Source organism: Notothenia coriiceps, unplaced genomic scaffold (assembly GCF_000735185.1).
Source record: "Notothenia coriiceps isolate Sejong01 unplaced genomic scaffold, NC01 NC01_scaffold00016819, whole genome shotgun sequence".
Lineage (NCBI taxonomy): Eukaryota > Metazoa > Chordata > Actinopteri > Perciformes > Nototheniidae > Notothenia > Notothenia coriiceps.
In genome coordinates this window covers 114,814-134,053 of record NW_011349520.1, presented here as the reverse complement: position 1 = coordinate 134,053, position 19,240 = coordinate 114,814, and the positions used below count along the sequence as shown (strand labels likewise).

General features: G+C 44.0%; 1 protein-coding gene across 2 annotated transcripts in view; it reads left to right on the top strand.

Moving 5' to 3' along the window:
• The first annotated feature begins 424 nt into the window (after positions 1-424).
• The window catches only part of capn15 (calpain 15), a 40,632-nt gene continuing 21,816 nt past the window's right edge, over positions 425-19,240 (top strand). Inside the window, exons 1-2 of one of the 2 annotated variants that reach the window (XM_010776187.1) lie at positions 425-726; positions 16,569-18,195. In XM_010776187.1, coding sequence (XP_010774489.1) covers positions 16,591-18,195 — 1,605 coding nt within the window. In that variant the 5' untranslated portion in view covers positions 425-726; positions 16,569-16,590. Of the gene's footprint in view, positions 727-4,110; positions 5,010-16,568; positions 18,196-19,240 lie in introns of those variants that run through there. The other variant, XM_010776186.1, reaches the window with a different exon arrangement.

The window sequence follows — 19,240 nt, the reverse complement described above, 5'->3', positions numbered from 1 at the left end:
GACATCAGGGTTACACAGTTTCACATACAGAGTGAAAAAGTACAACAATAAATAAATAAAGATAAAGTAAAACAAATAGATAGAAAATTAGCAAACAAACGGTAGGAAAAATATATGTATCAAATACTGATTTGGTTTTGATTTCCTTCTTCTTATACATTCTATCAATAGTGGTGCCATATTGTTGTAATTCTAAGTAGAAATGTAGAACATTTGATTTAGATACAAATATATTTTATTTGGTTGATATCTGTCATAGGTGACGACCATAGACTGGTGACGACACTCATACCCGGATATCCTAGTTTAAAATATCCGTGTTGAACACGGGAAGTTGAGTTTTCTACCCTCGCATTCCTGAATGGACTTTACGTACGCTTACGTGCGTCTGCAAGGAACGTGAAACACCCGCTAAGCATTTGACGTACGTGCGTTCTCTATTTGCTCCTTGGAGATTCCCCTTCCTTCCTGGGCTGTAAGAGGTAAACCTCCACGGTCGCATCAGTCTCGTGAATACCTGACGAAGTGGAAAGCTAACTGTACATGTAACGTGTTTGTCACACATGTGTGAAACATGCGGAAGCAGCGGACAGCGCGAAGCTAGAGCCTGGAGAGGTTACGGTGGCTAAAGTACAACCCGGGAGGAACTTATCGTCTCCATGGCTGCGAAAAGTTAACGCACAGACGATTGGAAAACAGGCATAATTCCCCTTCGACCGATTTAAGGTAAGAATAACCGATTTGTTTGTAGACTTGAGGAAGTACACGGTTGTGGTGCCGCGTCATTAACGTCGACCAAATGATTGAATAAGAGTGTCTTTGTTTACAAGGTCCCCGGCGTCCCCGGTTCGCGCTGTCTCAATGGGATTGTTCCGTTTTCATCTGGCAGCACTGTGTAGCTAACGTTGTTGGCAGTTACAGGGCTCACAGGCTTACACTGTGGACACAAATAGATCGATTATGTGACACTGCTTCGTATTTAAACAGGGTTTCACATGACGGGCAGTGGAGTTCATGTTATTCCCGCCTGCTTCACTGCACAACAGGATAACACAATAACATGTTTCTTCTAGGTCTCTGTTTAATGGGAGATGGTCAGGTCAAAGTGCAAGGTCAGGAACATGAACATCTGAGGCCTGATATTCCCTTATATTATATAAGATTTGGTTGTAAAAGCAAAATAACATCTTATAGGTTTTCTTGATTTGGATGGTAGTGAACTGCAGTCCAATAATTTGTGTTCTGCTATGAGAATTGTCACTTTGTGTGTAACAGTCAAGACTTTTGGGTTGTGTAGAGATGACTTACAATGTACCGCCGTGAAATCAGCTCACATCCCCCCTTTCCCTTATTCCCCCATTCCCCCTGTATGTCCCTGGAGAAAATAAATGAAATGTAATCTCTCTCACTCTCTGGCTCTGACTATAAATCGGCACCCAGAGACACAGCAGCTGACACAGAGGGACAGGTGGCCCAGTTGGACAGGTGCACCCTTAACAAAAGGGACATAGTCCACTTTTTGTAGTGTGGTTTCTGCTTTCCCATGTCTACGACCTGCTTTCGCAATTCAGTTTTTGTTGGTCTTTTCCCCACTGCTTTTGAATTGTGTACATGCTGTGACATGGTGAGGCTAAATTTAAACCCCTCAAATGTGATTGCACAACCCACATTTGCTTTGGTCATTCAATGGCATTGTATAACAAAAACAAGTAAGCTGTTTGTGTCAAGCTTTCTGTATGAAACATTCTTTACAACTCCAGCCATACACTCTGAAACTAGGGTAGGACTTAAGATGCACGTCAGCAACGTTTTGCATATCTTAGCCTCTACTGTTTTCTGGAATTTCATTGAAAGACAAACCAGTTTGTGTCTCAACACGTGTAACAAGGAAACAGGAGTCGTTTTTTGGAACTGTGCATTAAGAACACGCCCTTACTGTGAAACTAAGCAGAGTTCCTGACAAATGACCTGGCTGCGAAACCAGCTTTGAACTGCATTTGTAGTTCACAGCTAATGGTTAACCCGCTTCTAGGTGCATTAAAGTACCTTAAAAAAATTATGTTGCATGACTAGTTTCATGCCATGTTAGCTTGTGCTTTATGCAGTGAGCTGGTGAACACTGATTTCAGAGAGGGAGAGGGAGAACATGAAGGATCAGAAAAGAGGTCAGCAAAGGGATGTGAAGTGGAAGAGGGAGGAGAGGGAAAGTTTGAAGTCTTATCTCAGTAATGTGCAGGGACAGTTGAGCAATGATGAGTGTTGCAGTCAGTCACCACTGTCTTCTTCTTAACCCTTCACTTCCTCCTCTGGCACTGAAAGCTAACTTTATTCCCCTAGGAACCCATATGAAAACAAAGAAACATTAAGGTTACTGTGTGAGCGTGACATGTGATGTGTAAACAATACATGTTGTGTTTTCCTAATGATGCGTCACCCTGCCCAGCCTGCTTCGAGGAAGCAATTAAGTACATTGACTCAAGTACTGTTTGTACTCGGGTACAATTTTGAGGTACTTGTACTTTAGAGTATTTCCATGTAATGATAGTGTATACTTCTATTCCACAACATTTAAAAGTAAACAATGTAATGTTACTGCCCTACAATTGTTAAACAGCTTTGGCTACTTTAAACAGAAAGGAGGAAACAATTATTGAAATATTTTACAAAAAGTAAATCAGAACTTTGTTTTTCTACAACAGTAAAATACTTTCTTAAATTATTTAAAAATGTCACATATTATTACATACTCACATAAAGGCAATTTTTCTGCACAATGATTACTTTTAATACTTTAAGTACATGTATCTGATGATACTTTGGTAGCTACTTTTAGTTAAGTAAGATTTTGAATGCAGGACTTTTACATGAATGAAGTAATTTAACAGTAACGTTTTTGTACTTTGACTAACATCTGAATACTTCATCCACCACTGGGATCCTATTCACAATAAAGAGTGAGATCCCCACGACTCTCTATTGAGGTTTATTTAAATCTCTTGAACGCAGCCTCCCAGCTCCTCTCTGTCAGCCAATGCGCATGCGCCCTTCTGACACTCCGGTAATCCGCTGTTATAGGAGGAGATTGCATCCTCGGCCACTGTGCTCATGCTACCAGTGAGGGAGAATTAAAGCCTGAGGAAGAAAAAAAAAACACATAGCGGGTACAGCAAATAACGTGCCCAAAATGGAGCCATTAAAACGGGATGGAGCAGCTTTACAGTGTGAGCAGGCGACAGCGGGACTGGAGCGAGGATGGTGCCTAATATAAGCCTCAGCATCTACAGTCCAATCGCAGGAAATATGAGATAAACGCAGGCTGGGGGTGGACCCGGTGGAAGATGGTGACATTTGCGTGTTAGTACTGCTTCCTGGATGAGACCTCTTCGGCTATTTTGGCGTTGCTTAAAGCCTGTGTGGCCTCAGTACCGCTGTGTGGAACACCTTTTCTTTTACCCAAGTAATGCTTTGCAGTGAGGGCTAAATTGAATCGATGATTAATTTATAACCAATACACGGAATATCGCCCTCCTTAGACTTTTGCCTCAGGGCTTTTACCGGCGATCGATACTTGTCAAAACATGCAGGCAAATGGTGCGATACTTGTTTCCTCCGCTTGTAGAGAGCCTCGCTATGACCGCCCGGCAAGTCCACATGAATCTCAGAGCAAGTTGATGAACTAGACTGGCCGGCCTCGGCGCGGGGATCAGACAGAAATTAAGCCTCAGACAGCAGCGGAAACTCGGATCATCTCTGGCAGAGCACCGCAGCCCCGAACGGAACATCCCTCTCCGGTATTTGGTCGGATTTAAACAGAACTTGCTGCTGAACATTTTCATGCTTTGGTAACTGTTGAGGTTGTGAAGTGATTCCTTTTTTCCCTTTTTTTTTTTTAACCCCCTGAGAAAGACCTCCCCAATATGACTTTTCATCCAGCTGGAGAAACGCATCTGGGGTGTTTTACTGGGAAACTTTCACAGCAGCTGTTACTCTGACTGGATGTCTGAAACATGAGACTTGGATATTAGCATTCTTGTAGTTTTGCCAACACCCTTCCCAGCAAATGCAATGCATTGATTTCCTCCAGTTCCCGCATTGTAAATGAATCCGTGGATATATTTATTATGACTTTTATTCCTGCAAGATCCATGCTACCATCACTATCAGCTGTCTTTATGGATCATAAAGCGTTTGTGCTGTCCTGGAGGTGTTACCTTAAACTGCTGAGATGCTGAAAGACCATTTACTTCTGCTTCCCATCTTGTCCTGATTGTTTTCCTGAGCATGTGCAAAGACACTGGGACCCAGGCATGAGACTGCACAGACTGGGGAGATGTGTCAGAAGGAATGCGGGAGGAATTATGAGTGGCAAGACATGGTGCAGAGTGTTACAAGCTTAGAGTCTACAAGAGGGAGAATTACGAGCCTTTGCTGTGAGCAAATTGCATTTCTTCCTCTCTGAGAGCGAATGCTGAATGGGAATCAGTGCGACACGCATCACATTACTATTTAGATTGAGAACTTCTTTCCCCGTGCACTGTGGGACACCCCTCCTGCATACTGAGCCACCTGCAAGTTACATTTTTCTATATCTTTAATTCCCTGTTGCTGTAGTTTTTTCTTTACCTTGCAAACTTGGAGGTCTTTAAGAAAAAAATGGCAGAAGGTTTACAGCGAATACAAACACATGATAAGCTCCAAAGAACCCCTTTAGTCTCAATGTATCTCAGTTTGTCTCACTGAGTACACGTGTGGATCCCTTGTCAACATTCGTGCTTTAGCCAAAAGCTAAACAAACATCTTCCAAGACTATTTCCCCCTATCGCCGTGGTGATGGGGAGCTCGGCCTCATCTCTGACTGCAGAGACAGAGTCGGACCATGGCTTCCGCAGCACCCCGTACCCGTCCTCGCCCCCCGTGGGCTGGCTCAGGAACAGCCACAGCAGCCCGGTGTGGGGCACCACCTTCATCACCCGTCAGCAGCAGCACCCTCTGCCTCACCGGGAGCGCAGGTAAGAGCCAGCAGTGTCCCCTCAGCAGGGTGCCAACACGTTTCTCAGATGAGTGCACAGGGAGGCGGGCCAGCTGATAGGGATGGCCCCGGTGGAATGAGACGTGGTGTTGTATTTCACGGGAATGAAAAGCTGCGACTGTGAGTGGCATTATTTCCGGGGCTCTTGTCTTGGCTTCAGTATTTGAACACAGTGTTGTAAACTGTACATCATTTGAGAAAGGTACTACTTTCTCTCCCACAGGCTTTTAGAAATGCTTACAGTAACAATAACCTTAGAGAAATGGATCAAATCCCCTGTTTCACTTAAGCTTATCTAATCAAAGCCTGTATTTTGATGTTTTTTATCTGACGCACCAACATTTTGGTTAAGCCGGATTTGAAAACCAAAATCCCAGCCCATTGGATCCTCCTAGAACAGCTGTCAGTGTGCTACACTCCAAGCAGAGCTGAGAGGATTGTCTGGACACATAGATTGACCTGACTTCTTTTAGACCAATGAAAACAGCTCTAGCGTAATTATAGGACACGTTTTACCGCCACACGTTTTTACCAGGCTTTAAAACAAGCTTTAATTTCGTTTTATTCCTTTTTGATAATGATTAAAAACTGAATACAATCTCTTTTTACATATTGCTAGACACACCTTGCTTCTATTTTTTATTTGTGTGAGAATGATACTCCTTGTATTCACTATTAAAAGTTTCCCTAAGAACAAACTTCATATTGAGCTAGCAGGAGCTGTGTAATTGCTCATGGTTTACGCCTATCAGAGTAAACTATTAAAGGAAGAGACATCCTTTTCATACTCGCTTGTTTTGTCAGTATTGACTGCAGAAAAAAAAGATGTATTCAGTTACAGTATTTCAAGACTGCTGCAATAATCCATTGTTCCAGTCTCTGCCTTCTGAGTCACTGTGAACACAGTGAAAGGCCTATCAGCAGTGTGTAAGGAGCTTAGTTTGAATGTGCAGCTCATCCAGCACTTTTGACTGACTTTCTTCCAAAGGATGATCTTCTCCAACGCCCTCACGGAAACTTGTTTAGAAGCGTTTTCCAGTTTTCCTTCAGCTTTGTTGGGTCATGTCTCCCTGAATGAGAACAGGCACTTGTTATCGACCGCCTGTAGTGTATTGAAGTTGTTGCTGAGTCACTCAGGGCGTCACGGTCCGGTTGTTAGTTATTGATTTTCAGAGAGCCCGATCACATTTCCCCTCAATGGATGTCATTATTTATTCAGCGTCAGTCTCCTGTTGGGCTTTCATATTTCTTTATTCCTGCTTGTTGCTGTCAATGCTTTCTTTACAGTTGCTCTACATTTAACCGTCAAGGCAGTCTCAACTTACTCCTCGAAGAGTTTTAAAATATAGGAAAGGCTATTTTCATCCCATCTTTAAACAGTTCCATCAACCATAGCACCATGCATTAATTCAACTCAGCAGCTCCTGTCAGTGTAGTTTTGCATCATAGTCAACTCTTAGCGTTTGTGCTAGGGCTGCTCAATTAATCGTATTTTAATCGCAATTACGATTTATGGCTTGCAACGATTACGAAAAGAACGTAATCGAAATAAACGATATTTTTTCATTATTATTATTACTTTCTTTTTTTTTGGTTTTTCAGTTGAATTATACTTAAAGTTCAGGGTAATCAACTGTTAAAAACATACTGTTGACATTTTTTTTTTTCAATAAATTGATGTTTTCAAAGTAAATGGATAATCGTTTTTAATAATCGTGATATCAATTATTGACCCAAATAATCGAGATTATGATTTTTGCCATAATCGAGCAGCCCTAGTTTGTGCATCTCTGTAGCAATAAGTAGGGGTTTCACAACTACCAATATTTACTAGTCGACACATTTTTCAAAATAGTAGTCGACTAGTCGACTAGTCGTTACGTCATAATAAAGACACACAAAGAGAGGTGTACAACTGTATTTTATATTGGAACTCATACAGTAACATTAAACACTGCATTTTAATTTGTGTTACATGGCTAAGTAAATAACAAACAGTAACTGGACTCACCAAAATTGACAGCAAAAAACTCTTGTTTACATAAATGCCACGTAAATCCAGTGCGCAACACTTTATTCGCTGTCCTCCACGATAACGTCCACCTTTCCATATTTTTGGTTTGGTTTGAACACCAACGTATCGACATGTGAGGGAAGGAGGCTTGACCGCTTTCGGGTGACAGTGTTGCCTGCCAGGGAAAAAACCCTCTCACTCGGGGTGCTTGTGGCTGGAATAGCCAGGTAGCTCCTCGAAAGCGGGGGAAGCGGTGCACGTTTTCTGCCCACCACTCCAGTGGATTATCCATTGTGGGGATATGCGGTGTCCGCTGGCAGTAATCCCGTAGCTCATCATCCGCATCACTGTTGACCCGTGTTTTCTTGCTGTTCGTTTGCCTCTGTTCAGTGCTGACGCCGGTCCGTTGCTCACTGGTGCTAGCATTACTGCTAGTGCTAGCTGTCGGCAGCGGGTGTCTCATCTTCAGATGGTTGCGCATAGCAGATGCATTTGTATTGTACTTCAGTACAGCTGTACACAACTGACACTTCACTGTGGAGTTGGTTACATCTTCGTTGAAGTACTGCCATACATAAGAATGTCGGACGTGTTTTGGAGCATTTTGCAGCACCTCGTTTACCTCAATTTTTTTCACGACTAGTCGACTAGGGCCTACAGCGCCGACTAGTGGTAAAGGTTGTCGACTAGTCGATTAGTTGGTGAAACCCCTAGCAATAAGCCTCTGTCCTCATCACACATCAGACTCCACCTCAGTCAGCTGAGCACATAAACACAGGCAGACATGCAGAGATACACACCGTTCAGTCTCCTGCTGGGAGGCAAAGGGCACACACACACATATCCTGACAATAGATGTTTTAGAAACAGTGTGCAGCAGCACTTGGAACATGCCCTCGTATCTTCCCCCTCTGTCTCACACACACACTGACTTGCAGTCTTATGCACATATACACACACACACTGCTGAGTGAGCCTAATAATGTTAGGCAAGCTTTGCTGAGCTGTGACAGAGCATGAAATATAGAAACAACAGAACACTATGAGCCAAGCTTAACTTCAGGCGTTCTCGTACAGTTTATTCTCAAATATATTGTCCCATAAAACGTTTCTTTTCCCATGTCTCCTAGCTTGGAGACTGCAGGAACAGTGTTGTCCTTGGGTATTTTCAATTTGTTTTCATCCAGCAGCGACCCCATTGACTTTTGGAAGTGTTTGTGTGTACTGAATCAACTGTGAAGTTTCACTCAGCATTACAACCCACTGAGCAGATGAAGATGGGGTGTTGTTGTGTCTAATTGTTTTCATTTTAAAAGCAGCAACACAGTATTATTATCCTATTATTGTTTAAGTAAACAATGTGACTGTGCTTCATTTTGATCTCAGCCCTGAAGTGCTGCTGGGTTCCTTTTGCACATGGCCTTTGGAGCCCTTACAGTTGGAGTCTGCTCTCTCCAGAGTCGATCCCCGGCTCTCCACTGTCCCAGCATGATGGATGATAGTGTTTATCGCAGCTCCATTCCACTGGCTCCCCTCTCTTTAATTGGATTAAAACGGGTCCACTTGGATTCAGCCAGTGCTCAGTGGCCGTGTTTATGTCTGAATTATTTCAGCACGTCCTCCCCGGCTATTGCCTGTCTGGTGAAGACAGGGTAGCGTCAGGGACAGTCCCCGAGCCACCCGGATAGATTTGGCACGCATGCTTTGTCTCACAGTGTGGCTTTCTTTGGAAAACAGAGCATCGATGCGGCAAGAAAAAAACAGCCTATTGGCCCTGAATCTGACATGTTTCCAGATCCCCACCACTCCTGTTGCCATGGAAATCTGTAGCATATGTTCTGTAACCTAATTCTATCGGGCCCTAGATAAGACCACACATGGCAGCCTCACACACGGAAAGAAACATGTGCTGGCAAATTACACCTCTGGAGGAACACATAACACGCTGATTATTCATGTCAGTGTTTATTGATGTCAGTCAGATAAAAGCCAGGGAGCTTCAGGAACCTCTTGGCAAGAAGTCTGCCTTCGTGGAGTTGAATTTGTATCTTTGAAACAGGAAGTAGAGCTCCTTTCTGCGCTGCCTGTCTAAGAAGTTCCCCTCCGGCTGAAGGCAGTACTGTGTCAGCAGCAGTGACCCTGCCCTATATGTTTGGGTGCCCGCAGGAAGTTCAGATAATCAGAGCGTTGGCTGTAACATCGTGCCCTTTCCATTCCTCCCTCTTCTTCCTCCGTGACTCCGGAGCTTCCTCCTTGCTCACGGTCTTTTCTGTGCTACTGATGTCTCCTGAAACCCAGTCAGACAGTTTCCTCTGTTTAAAGATTCAAATGTCTGAAGCTGTCTCCACCATCGACACATTCACTCGTCAAAAATGAGCTCCGGTCTTAAAATATTCACTGAGGGCACAGCTAGAGGTCAGAAGCTTCTCTCTCTTCCCCCCTTTTGGCCAGTGTTTGAAGTATTAGTATCTTTTGTTCAACACTGTTATATCATCTCTTATTTTGAAATGAGTCCTGGGGTTTGAGGCCTTGATCATGAGGTCCGTGAGCATCTGGGTTCTGGCTTGCATTAAAACAACAAGTTGCTCTCATAAAACACATAACCACACTCAGATGTCTTCATGCATGCTATTACCATGAAACATAACGTCTATACAACAACACCCTTGTGTTCTACAGCGTCACATTCTTCTTGTGATGTTTACATTTTTATAGTGTATATCATCAGCCATGTTTATGGAGGAATGTCTCGGCACTTTTTCAAAAGACCCTTTGTCTAATTTGCTACGGTAGGAGTTTTTGTGCCAACATTTTATATACCTATTCTCCAAAAACCTAATTAAAAAGTGTCCTCTGCATCAAAACTAACCAATTATGCAGTTGGCCTGTCCTCTATGACTAAGGCGCCACTGTCCTCGATCCTTTGTGTCAAATCATCAAGTCTGTCTCAACATGTCACAGTAGAAACTGTTTATCTGCCTCTCAGCTAAGTTGCAGTCATGGACTCGACTCCATCATGTTGGGTTTAATGAATTCCGGAGAAGCCGTCAGTGTTGAGTAATGAGTCATATTCATGCCACAACATAATGCTTGCCAGGTAGAACTGAGGCTGTTAAAGTTAATCGTCAAGTCTTTGACCCTGACTTATCGGCTCTTCTGAAAACCGGGAAGGAATTCTTGCTCAGGGAAAAATAACTTTTAAGTGCTCTCATCCTACAAGCGAGAAAAATCCCACAATCAAGCGATAAACAAAATCTTTTTTCGAGTTAAAACTGCGGCAGACAGACTGCATTCATGACTAAAGGGCTGAAAAAAGAGTCTTTCCTCGTTTGATTCCTCAAGTGTGATGGAGAATGTGTGAAAGCGCTGATCTAATCCCCGAGTTTTCTGGGTGTGTTCAGATGCAGCCGAATGTTTTGACACTCATTATCCTTTCTCTTTTTGTACCGCTTCTCTGATCTAATAACAAGCAGTGCATCATCGTTCTGTCGGCTAGTGATCAGATAAAGTAAAAAAACTGTAATGCCAGGGCTCTGAAAAAAAACCTGAGTAATGCCCTTGTAGCTGGTAGTTATGGAAATCCCTCCCTGCGTCCCCGTCATTTCTAGGGTTGCAGCTATTAAACAGGTCCATCATAAAGTGCACAGTAACAACATAAGTGCAACATAAACATTTTATAAGCTAAAGTATCTACGTCTCCGGCTATCGCCCTGCGTCCATTCAAAACTGCGGTAGTAAATATTTATTAGAGGAGTGACTCATTTTATTTGTTTGTGTAGGGGTTACATCTGGAACCAACGCACAGGCAGTTCAAATCAGTCAGACCTGCACTTTTCCACCCTCACAACCTATTAGTAATCGCTGTTAACTAATGTTGCAAATCTGGTCATCAATAAGTTCAAATAACAAATAAAATACCTTATAACCATATGACTGAAATCTTAAGAGGAATCAACGGAAGTAGAAAAAGAAAATGGCGAAAGCATTTACAATGTAGGCCTTATTACATTACGTAAACATCAATGTACTTATACATTAAACTGCAATGCAACTGATTGCAATGGCAACCTTGAGGCTAGCAGGAAAAGAAAATGTGTTTTGCAGCGTTAGCATGGACGTAAGATGGTGTCTGTTCATCTGCATTATTGATTACCCTATTGATAATGTATTAGGGTTAATTGACCCAACGTGAGTGTCTTAAAATTGCTCTAACTACCGTAGTTGCATCCAAGAAATTCAATTGGCAATAATCTAAGGCTTAACATATGTAAAACATGTTTGATGTTTTAGCTTGAAATTATAAATGATTCATTAATGGTTTAAACAAATGAGTTGATCATCAAAAAATACTAAATTAACTACGTTTTTTTTCAATTGTTCATAGCAATATGTTCGGTTGGTTATATAAATCTGTTTGAAAACATATTTTAGGGTTTTTCTGTTGGTGCAAAAGTCTAGCTAGCTACAATTACCCAACACTGAATGGATAGGCTGCATTATTAAGTAGAAGAACCAAACCCAGCCACTGATGAGCTAGTTTGCCATTTAAATGTTCTATAGAAATACTTAAAGGTCCCATGTCATGCTTCTCCGGTTATTACCCGTCCCCTTGTGTGTTATGTAGCTTTTTATGCATGTAAACGGTCTGCAGAGTCACAAACCCTCAAAGTAAACCCTGTAGTGAGTAAAACTCTAACACAGAACGCTTTGGACAAGATAAGCATTAGAGTTGGGAGTTTTTTGTCTGTCATACCAGGATGTTCACTTGGTACGCTGCTCTCAGATACACATAGCATGTGAGATAAGACGTTTGGAAGTGTAATTATATTATTGCTGACGAGTCTAAAGGGCACCGAGAAAATAGAGTGGACAATAATATGTCAGGATTGAGGCAATCCGTGTGATTCCTTGTGCTAAAGTGAAGGCTTTGAGAAACATTTGAGTTTCTAACGGGCCATGTTATAACATCTGTGAAGTTCTGACTGACTGTGTTTTATCTTAGTTTAATGTCAGGATTCATTTAGTCAGCCAGTAACTGTCAGTGTTTGAATTGTTTAAAAGGAATTATGACATCTTGTCCTTTTTATTCTTCTTTCATTGTTAGTCATGTCCTTTGTTGTTTGGATTAGAATGAAACCAAAGACATGTCTGTAGCTCGGTGTACTGTACATCTGATGATGATGTAACACAAACAGATCTGGCATTTAAAAAAGTAGTTGAATATGAATGTTGTTAACACACTTCAAATCTACTGCCATTTTTAATCATGAAGGAAATGGACTGTCAACATTTAAAACAGATACACTCTGCCTCCGATGGCAGTAGAAGGTATCCCGCCCTCCCTTCAGGCCCTGGACCCGGGGCCAGCCACGGAAAGGCAGCGCTAAGGACTGTCGCACAAAGGCCAAATGTCTCACAGCGGCACGGGGAGAAGCTGGCGAGACTCCGTTCATCTGATCTCGCAACCGAGTTCAGTGTTTGGAACGAATCCATGTGGCCAGTCGTAGGTGGCCAACTTCAGCGCCTTTTAGGACTAACCTTAACATTTCTTAAAGCCTTCTGTATTTCTCTACAGGTACCTTTTTTATCTAAAGCCTGAGGACTTCCTTCGTTGTGTAAATTAACTTTTTCCCGCAGCATGAGCGCTGTAGAGCACTCACGCCTTGTAACAGTCTGCTAAAGTGCTCTATGATTATCTTACGCCCACTGATGCATTAACAAACTGGCCTGGGGTCATTGATGCTCTTACTTAAATTAATTTAGACTACAGGTACTTTATTCATAGAGGGCCTCATTGCAAAACGATGGCTTTTTCTATAGCAGAGGTGTCTTTCTCTCCTTCACTGGCTATATTTCGGTCTCTTCTTCCTCTTTCACTGTAAGCTATTGGCTACTCGCCCAGGTCTGCGACACTGGGGAACTGAGGAGCTGAAGTGGGCACTTTAAGAACGGCTCCACTGAGCACAGGGCCAAGGACAAAAGGTGTGTCTGTGTGTACGTGTGTGTTGTACACACTCCTGAGTGGAGCATGCACACTTAAAGCCTCTTTTTATGTATGGTCAAAGCATCGCCGGCTGAAATGGTTCATCAGCTGCGGGCATGTACTTTTCATACAGTATGTGTGTGTGCGTGTGTGTGTGTGCGCACCGTGTGTGTGTGCGCACCGTGTGTGTATGTGTACTTCACTTTCAACGTATCCTTTTTAATTGAGGCCCAGTATAATGGTTGTAGTGTTTCACCGTCCGTTACTTACATTTAATAAGTGATGTGCTTACAACTGAAAATAATGAGATAATTAAGCTAGATATTAAAAAATTCCTTGCGATCACTTAAATTAAAAAGCTCCCACTTTGGCTCGCTGCGGACAGAAACGTAATGGATTTGCAATCCCTGTGCTCCGCCGAGAACCAAATCAATTGCTTTGACAAAGTCTCCATGTGGCTGACACTGTGACTTTGCTCTCCCACTCAAGATGAAAAGAGGCCTGACAGTTATGAAAATGGCCAAGGGGAAGAACCTGTCATCAGACGCGAGGTTTTGACTCTCGCTGAGGCTGCTGTTGTCGTCGTCGTTGCTGTTTGCGGCCCTCAGATAGGCAGGAGAGCTAAGCACGGTGTGAACATGTGCCATCAATGCTAGCATGGGGCCACCAATTGATTCAACCACATTTAACTCAATTAGGGGTGAGGGGGGTGTTGTAGTGTGGAGACTCGGCACAGGTTCTTTGGGGATGGTTGGAATATGTTCAGATCATATTTAATAATTTGAGGGAAAGGATTTTCACTCTTTTTGAAATACACACTTGACTGATACTGTTGGAACACTTAATATTGCAGAGCTACCACGGGGACATGGCAGATAGTACTGGGATAAAAGACTAAGCAAAAAAGAGAAAAGTATTCATTTCCTAGGGTTTGTGTGTCTTCGCAAAAAATGTGTTTTTCTAGTTTTGCTCACTGTTTTCATTAGAAGGCTGAGTTTCCTCCTCACACAGAGGGCTCTGGTTTATGTAGGGAGTGCTGAATGCAGTCCAGGACAATGAATCCACAGCTAATGGCTCCTGACATTAAGAACTGGGACTTCTTCTTCCATACTGTTGCTGCCTCGCGGCGGAGAAAACACACAAACAAATGTTGTTGGACAATATAACAAGCAACTATGCTATATCTACAAATAGATACAGTCATGCTTGCATACACCAACCCAGAGGCAAGGACCCACGCACACACAAAGACATCCAAAGACCCCCCCCCCCCGCGCGCGCTGTCATTCTCCTCCTTACCTTAGGGAGGAGAGTTGACGAAAGGAGAGCACAGTGTGTTGGGAGCAGGAGACTTTCTGTGAGAGGTTCCCCTGGGTTCGGACGATTCGCCTGGTTTGAAAGGTTTAATGGAGTTGAACTTGGGGCAATTAGCCGGCCAGGACTCATGGTGCTGCAGAGGAGAAGAGCCGGATCTACACTCCTCTCTACTTACTCAGCAGTTAAATGTCACATGCACTGGGAGGTTGATTTGTACATGCTCTAATGTGAAATCAACAGGATTATCAGAATATGTTAATTGGAAATAGGTACAGGGAGCATCAGCATTTTTGGCAATTAGTCAACCGTGCAATACTCACAGCGCTTTGGCATTACAACTGTATTACACTGTACATTTAGAGCAGTTACGGGGTTTTCCATAATTGATAGCATTATACATATTTGTACATATTTATATATTGTGGGTCAATGTACACGTTTGACCTAAAGTGAAATATTTAAATGTTATCTGATTTCATTTTATTTTAAAATGCAGCAACAGTTACAAAATAGAATGATGTATATTGTGATTCAATTTGCAAATTTTTACTTTAACGTTTGAATACATATTTACATTTATTATAATTTCATAATTTAATTTAGAATCATATATTTTTGTATAAATTTTTCTCTTCTTTATGTTTGAATACATATTTTGTTTTAATACAATTACATTTTTGAATTATTTAATTTTATTCTCAAATGGAGCAATTGTTAAAAAATTTAATTATATATTTTAGAACACTTTAACTTATTATAATTTAATATAAATTCCTGTCAATTTAGTTTAAAATAATTTACTTTATTTAATATTTTTTCTAAAATGGAGCAACTGTCTCAAAATCCAATTTCCCAAGGGGATAAATAAAATATTTCTGATTCTCTTGCAGAAAAAAGAGCCTTGCTGAAAGCACACGGGTCATTTTGTGGGCAACACCTCTGCTTCAGAGATCAATGTGAAGAGCATTGCTCTTTTCAGGCTCTTAGCACCTAACCCACCGCTACCCTGCAATTCCCACATTACCATCTCTCTGTTGCTGTTCACACATGAGCAGCTAGAGTGACAGTGACATTTATGGGCTTGTCCAGACAGCAACCTCGTCCATCCCTCGGGGCGTCGCTCTCCACTCCCCCCCCCACTCGCTCTCTGGAGATATCCAACTGTGCTGCTTCCCCTCCGAAAGGCCCTAATATATCCACTATCAATACCTCTGATTGACTGAACTGCAAGCCCACAGAACGAACTGTATGTACAAGTCAATCCGCCATAACAGATTGCTTTAGGTTACTATGTGTTAAAACCAAGCGAGTAGCTGACTAGATAGATGCATTGCTCTCATATATGCTTCTGAAAACGGTCTAAAATGGATTTGTTCCCCTCTGCTCGCATTTCCCTCTGCACTGTTTACACCACTGAAGCCCTGTTAAAGATGTTTATGGTTGTTTTTAAATTGCCTCAAATCCACAATTAAAAGAGATTTAGCGCTAAAATATGCCTGCCTGAATTAATCGAGTCGTGCATTCAAAATTCATTAGGAAATTCATTTGGGCATTGGATTGACATGACCTTAATTTGCCCCCCTCTACCCTGCATTAGCATTCTATGAGTCAGAGGGGAGAGGAGTGCTAATACGAAGTGGAGGAGATCCCATGTGTTTTTTCCATTCTAATAAGTGTCAGTCAGGAGGACTGAAGGATTGCTTTCTTGGTATTCTGAGGCGACGGCAGCCTCCTCTCCCCTGGCTCCTCCTCTCTATATATGTGCCGTCTCCCTGTCTCTAATCATGTGGCCATTGTGTATGGATTTACTGCCCTCACAGCCCCCAGGAGGGAGATTTGATTTTCCCCCTGCACTGGCTAATCTTTCCCTCTCACACTCTATTTTTCTTCTCTAATTCTGCCTGTCTCTCCTCCTCTTGCACTCGCAGATATTTCCGCTTTCCTCTCTTGCCTTTTAGATAATCACCTTAGTTGACTGGAAGCAAGTATTCACTCTCTGGCTTTCTAAAAAAATCTCTATCTCTCACTCTTTTTTGTCTGTCTTTTTCTTTCCCTCCTGTTTAGCTCAACCAACACTTTACCATTGCTCCAACTGGCTGATACGGTTCAAATCGTTGAGCTGCTTATTATGCATGTATTGCTAAGCGGTTCTAGTTGGCAGAATGTACTCCTGACTCATTTGGTTGTTGAATTTGCTTTAACTCATAGTTTTTTCTCTTTTCCAGCCACTCTCACTCCCCTGGCTCCATGGCAGCGGCGGTTCGAGGCAGCGAGTGGTCGTGTGGACGCTGCACCTTCTTAAATGCCGGCGTCGCCCCTCGCTGCTCCATCTGTGAGGCGCCGCGCCAGAAACCCGACCTGAACCAGATCCTGCGTCTGAGCAGCACCGAGGAGCACCGCTGGGCCTGCCCCCGCTGTACGCTCAACAACTCCCAGGGGTCCGGAGCCTGCACCGTGTGTGGCTTCGGACCCTCCCCTACCACCCCTACCCCCCCTACCACCACCATAGCTGCCACAGCCAACGGCCTCCCACCTGCTCCCTCCGAACCTCCAACACCTATCGTCACCCCAATGGTTCTCCTCGAGCCCCATGGACAGCATCCGGCTAAAGAGGAAGTGCTGCGCCGATCCGAGAGCAACGGAGAGGTGTGTGTCCCGGAGGGGCATCACTCAGGGTGGGCTTGCCCTCGCTGCACGCTCCACAACACCCCCGTGGCTCTGTCATGCTCAGCCTGTGGCGGCCCCAGGAAACTGTCTTTACCTAAAATCCCCCCTGAGTCGCTAGTGGTGCCTGAGGTGCGCACACCTGTACTGGGGTTTCCCGTCCACACAGCAGGGGCTGCCCCGCTACTTATAGACCTAACGGACGACTCCCCCCCGCCCCTCCCCTGTGACCCTCAAGAACCTCCGAACGTCCCCTCGCAGCCCCTCGCCTCCCCTTTTACGTCCTTCTCCTCCTCCCTCCATAACAACCCTGTGCCCCGCAGCAGGAGAGAGGTGCCCCCCCCAGGGCGCCCTACAAACCCGGGCCCCAACACCCCCGCCCACCTCCCCTCAGCAGCCGGTGTGCCCCCCCAGCCAGGCCCACAGCGGCCGGCCAAGCCCAAACACGCACAACCCCAGGAACCTTCGTACCCCAGCAAACGCCTCAGTATCTTGGAGGAAGAAGACCACCCGCTGAACCCCCATCTCCCTGTTGCTTCCTCAGGGGCCCCCAGCTGGAAGTGCCCTAGCTGTGCCCTGGCCAACCCAGGTAGCTCGTCGAAGTGCGACACCTGCCGCTCCTCCAGAGCTGGGGCTGACCTCATTGACCTGGTGGGCTGTGAGTCGGTACGGTTTACCCCCGCCAGCCCCTCCAGCCCGGACTTCAGCACCTGGGCCTGCTCCAAGTGCACGTTGCGCAACCCCACAGGGGCCCCCAAGTGCTCGGCATGCGGTTCCTCCAAGCTGCACGGCTTTCAGGAGCAGCCCCTGCCTCGCTGCTGCACACACTGCGGTGCCGCGTCATGCTCCTGCACACCTTCCTCCTCCTCGGGTCATAAAGCACGGAAACAGGCCCGGGGCTACCCTTCCTCCTCCTCCTCTGCTATTGCTTCCTCTAGCTCCTCCTCCATCATCTCATCGAGCCTCCAGGAGAAGGTGGGACAGTGGAGCTGCCCAGCGTGCACCTTGCTCAACGACCTCAAGTCCAAGAACTGTGCAGCGTGCCACACACCGCAGCAGTACCTCACCCTCCGTAAGGTGGTGAAGCCTCTGAAGAGGAGGGAGAGCATGCATGTGGACGCCCGGCGGCGAAATGATGAAGGCGAGGCCAAGGAGCTTTTGGAGAACATAGTCAGCTTCTGCAGAGAGGTAAGAGACAAATGATGTGTTGCTGGAAAGCACAAGAAAACATCAACAACTGTCTTTGTGTGTCATTAGTGAAGTAAAATGGCTTTGGGCCGGCCATGTTTATGACAAGTATTGATTTGCATCAAAGGATAAACAAGTACATATTTCTCCAAGTATCAAGTTTGTATCCTCAGGCAGGGTCATTTATCATCATGTGTTCCTTCTTATCTTTACATTATGCTAAGTTTTCCTCTGCTTTTATGATAAAGTCTGCTCTTTTGGATGTGCAGTGCGTCACAGGGTGCACATTGCCGATTCAGAGCACAGTTCCCTCATTGTAATTCCTCTTTTTGTTATGTCTCTGGCATTGTTCCCTCAATCTCTCTCATTTCAGAGAAATGCTAATAGGCTTTGTCATTGCTTCTGTTTGCACTTGCTTCGTTAGCGGAGTTTTAAACGGCCGGCGGCTATATCGTGGCCACTTCAATGAGCTGCAGACACAGAGGAGATCATAGAGTACACGTATATACTTTAGACTATCAAATCACCAAAGTCTGATTTAAAAAAAAAAAAAAAAAAAAAAAACTCAAATGTCTGTTTTAGGAAAGTCACTTCTGTATCAGAAGTAGAGATGTCCCGATCCGATCACGTGATCGGGGATCGGAGCCGATCACGTGATTTTCAAAAGATCGGAATTGGGAGAAAAAAATTGCGGATCAGGATTTTTTTTTTTCTTTTTATAAAATATTTTTATTATTTTATTTAATGTCCCAAAACAAAAATGACCATGTTCACGTCTTAAAGTCATCCTGAGGCCTTAGTTTTGGCTTAAAATGACACATCATGTATGTGTTGCTTCTTTTGGGCGCGTTTTCATAGACCTGGTTTGCTTATTTCTCTCAAATCTGGCAACAGATTGGGCAGGGCGCAGTGTCTAATAGTAGCAGTAAGCTAACGAGAGGCTACGTTCAGCTGGTGAGTCGGGACAGAGAAATGTCAGGAGTTTGGAAGTATTATAAAATTGAAAGTGAAGGCAGTGTAACAGCCAGATGCAATGTTTGCAAGG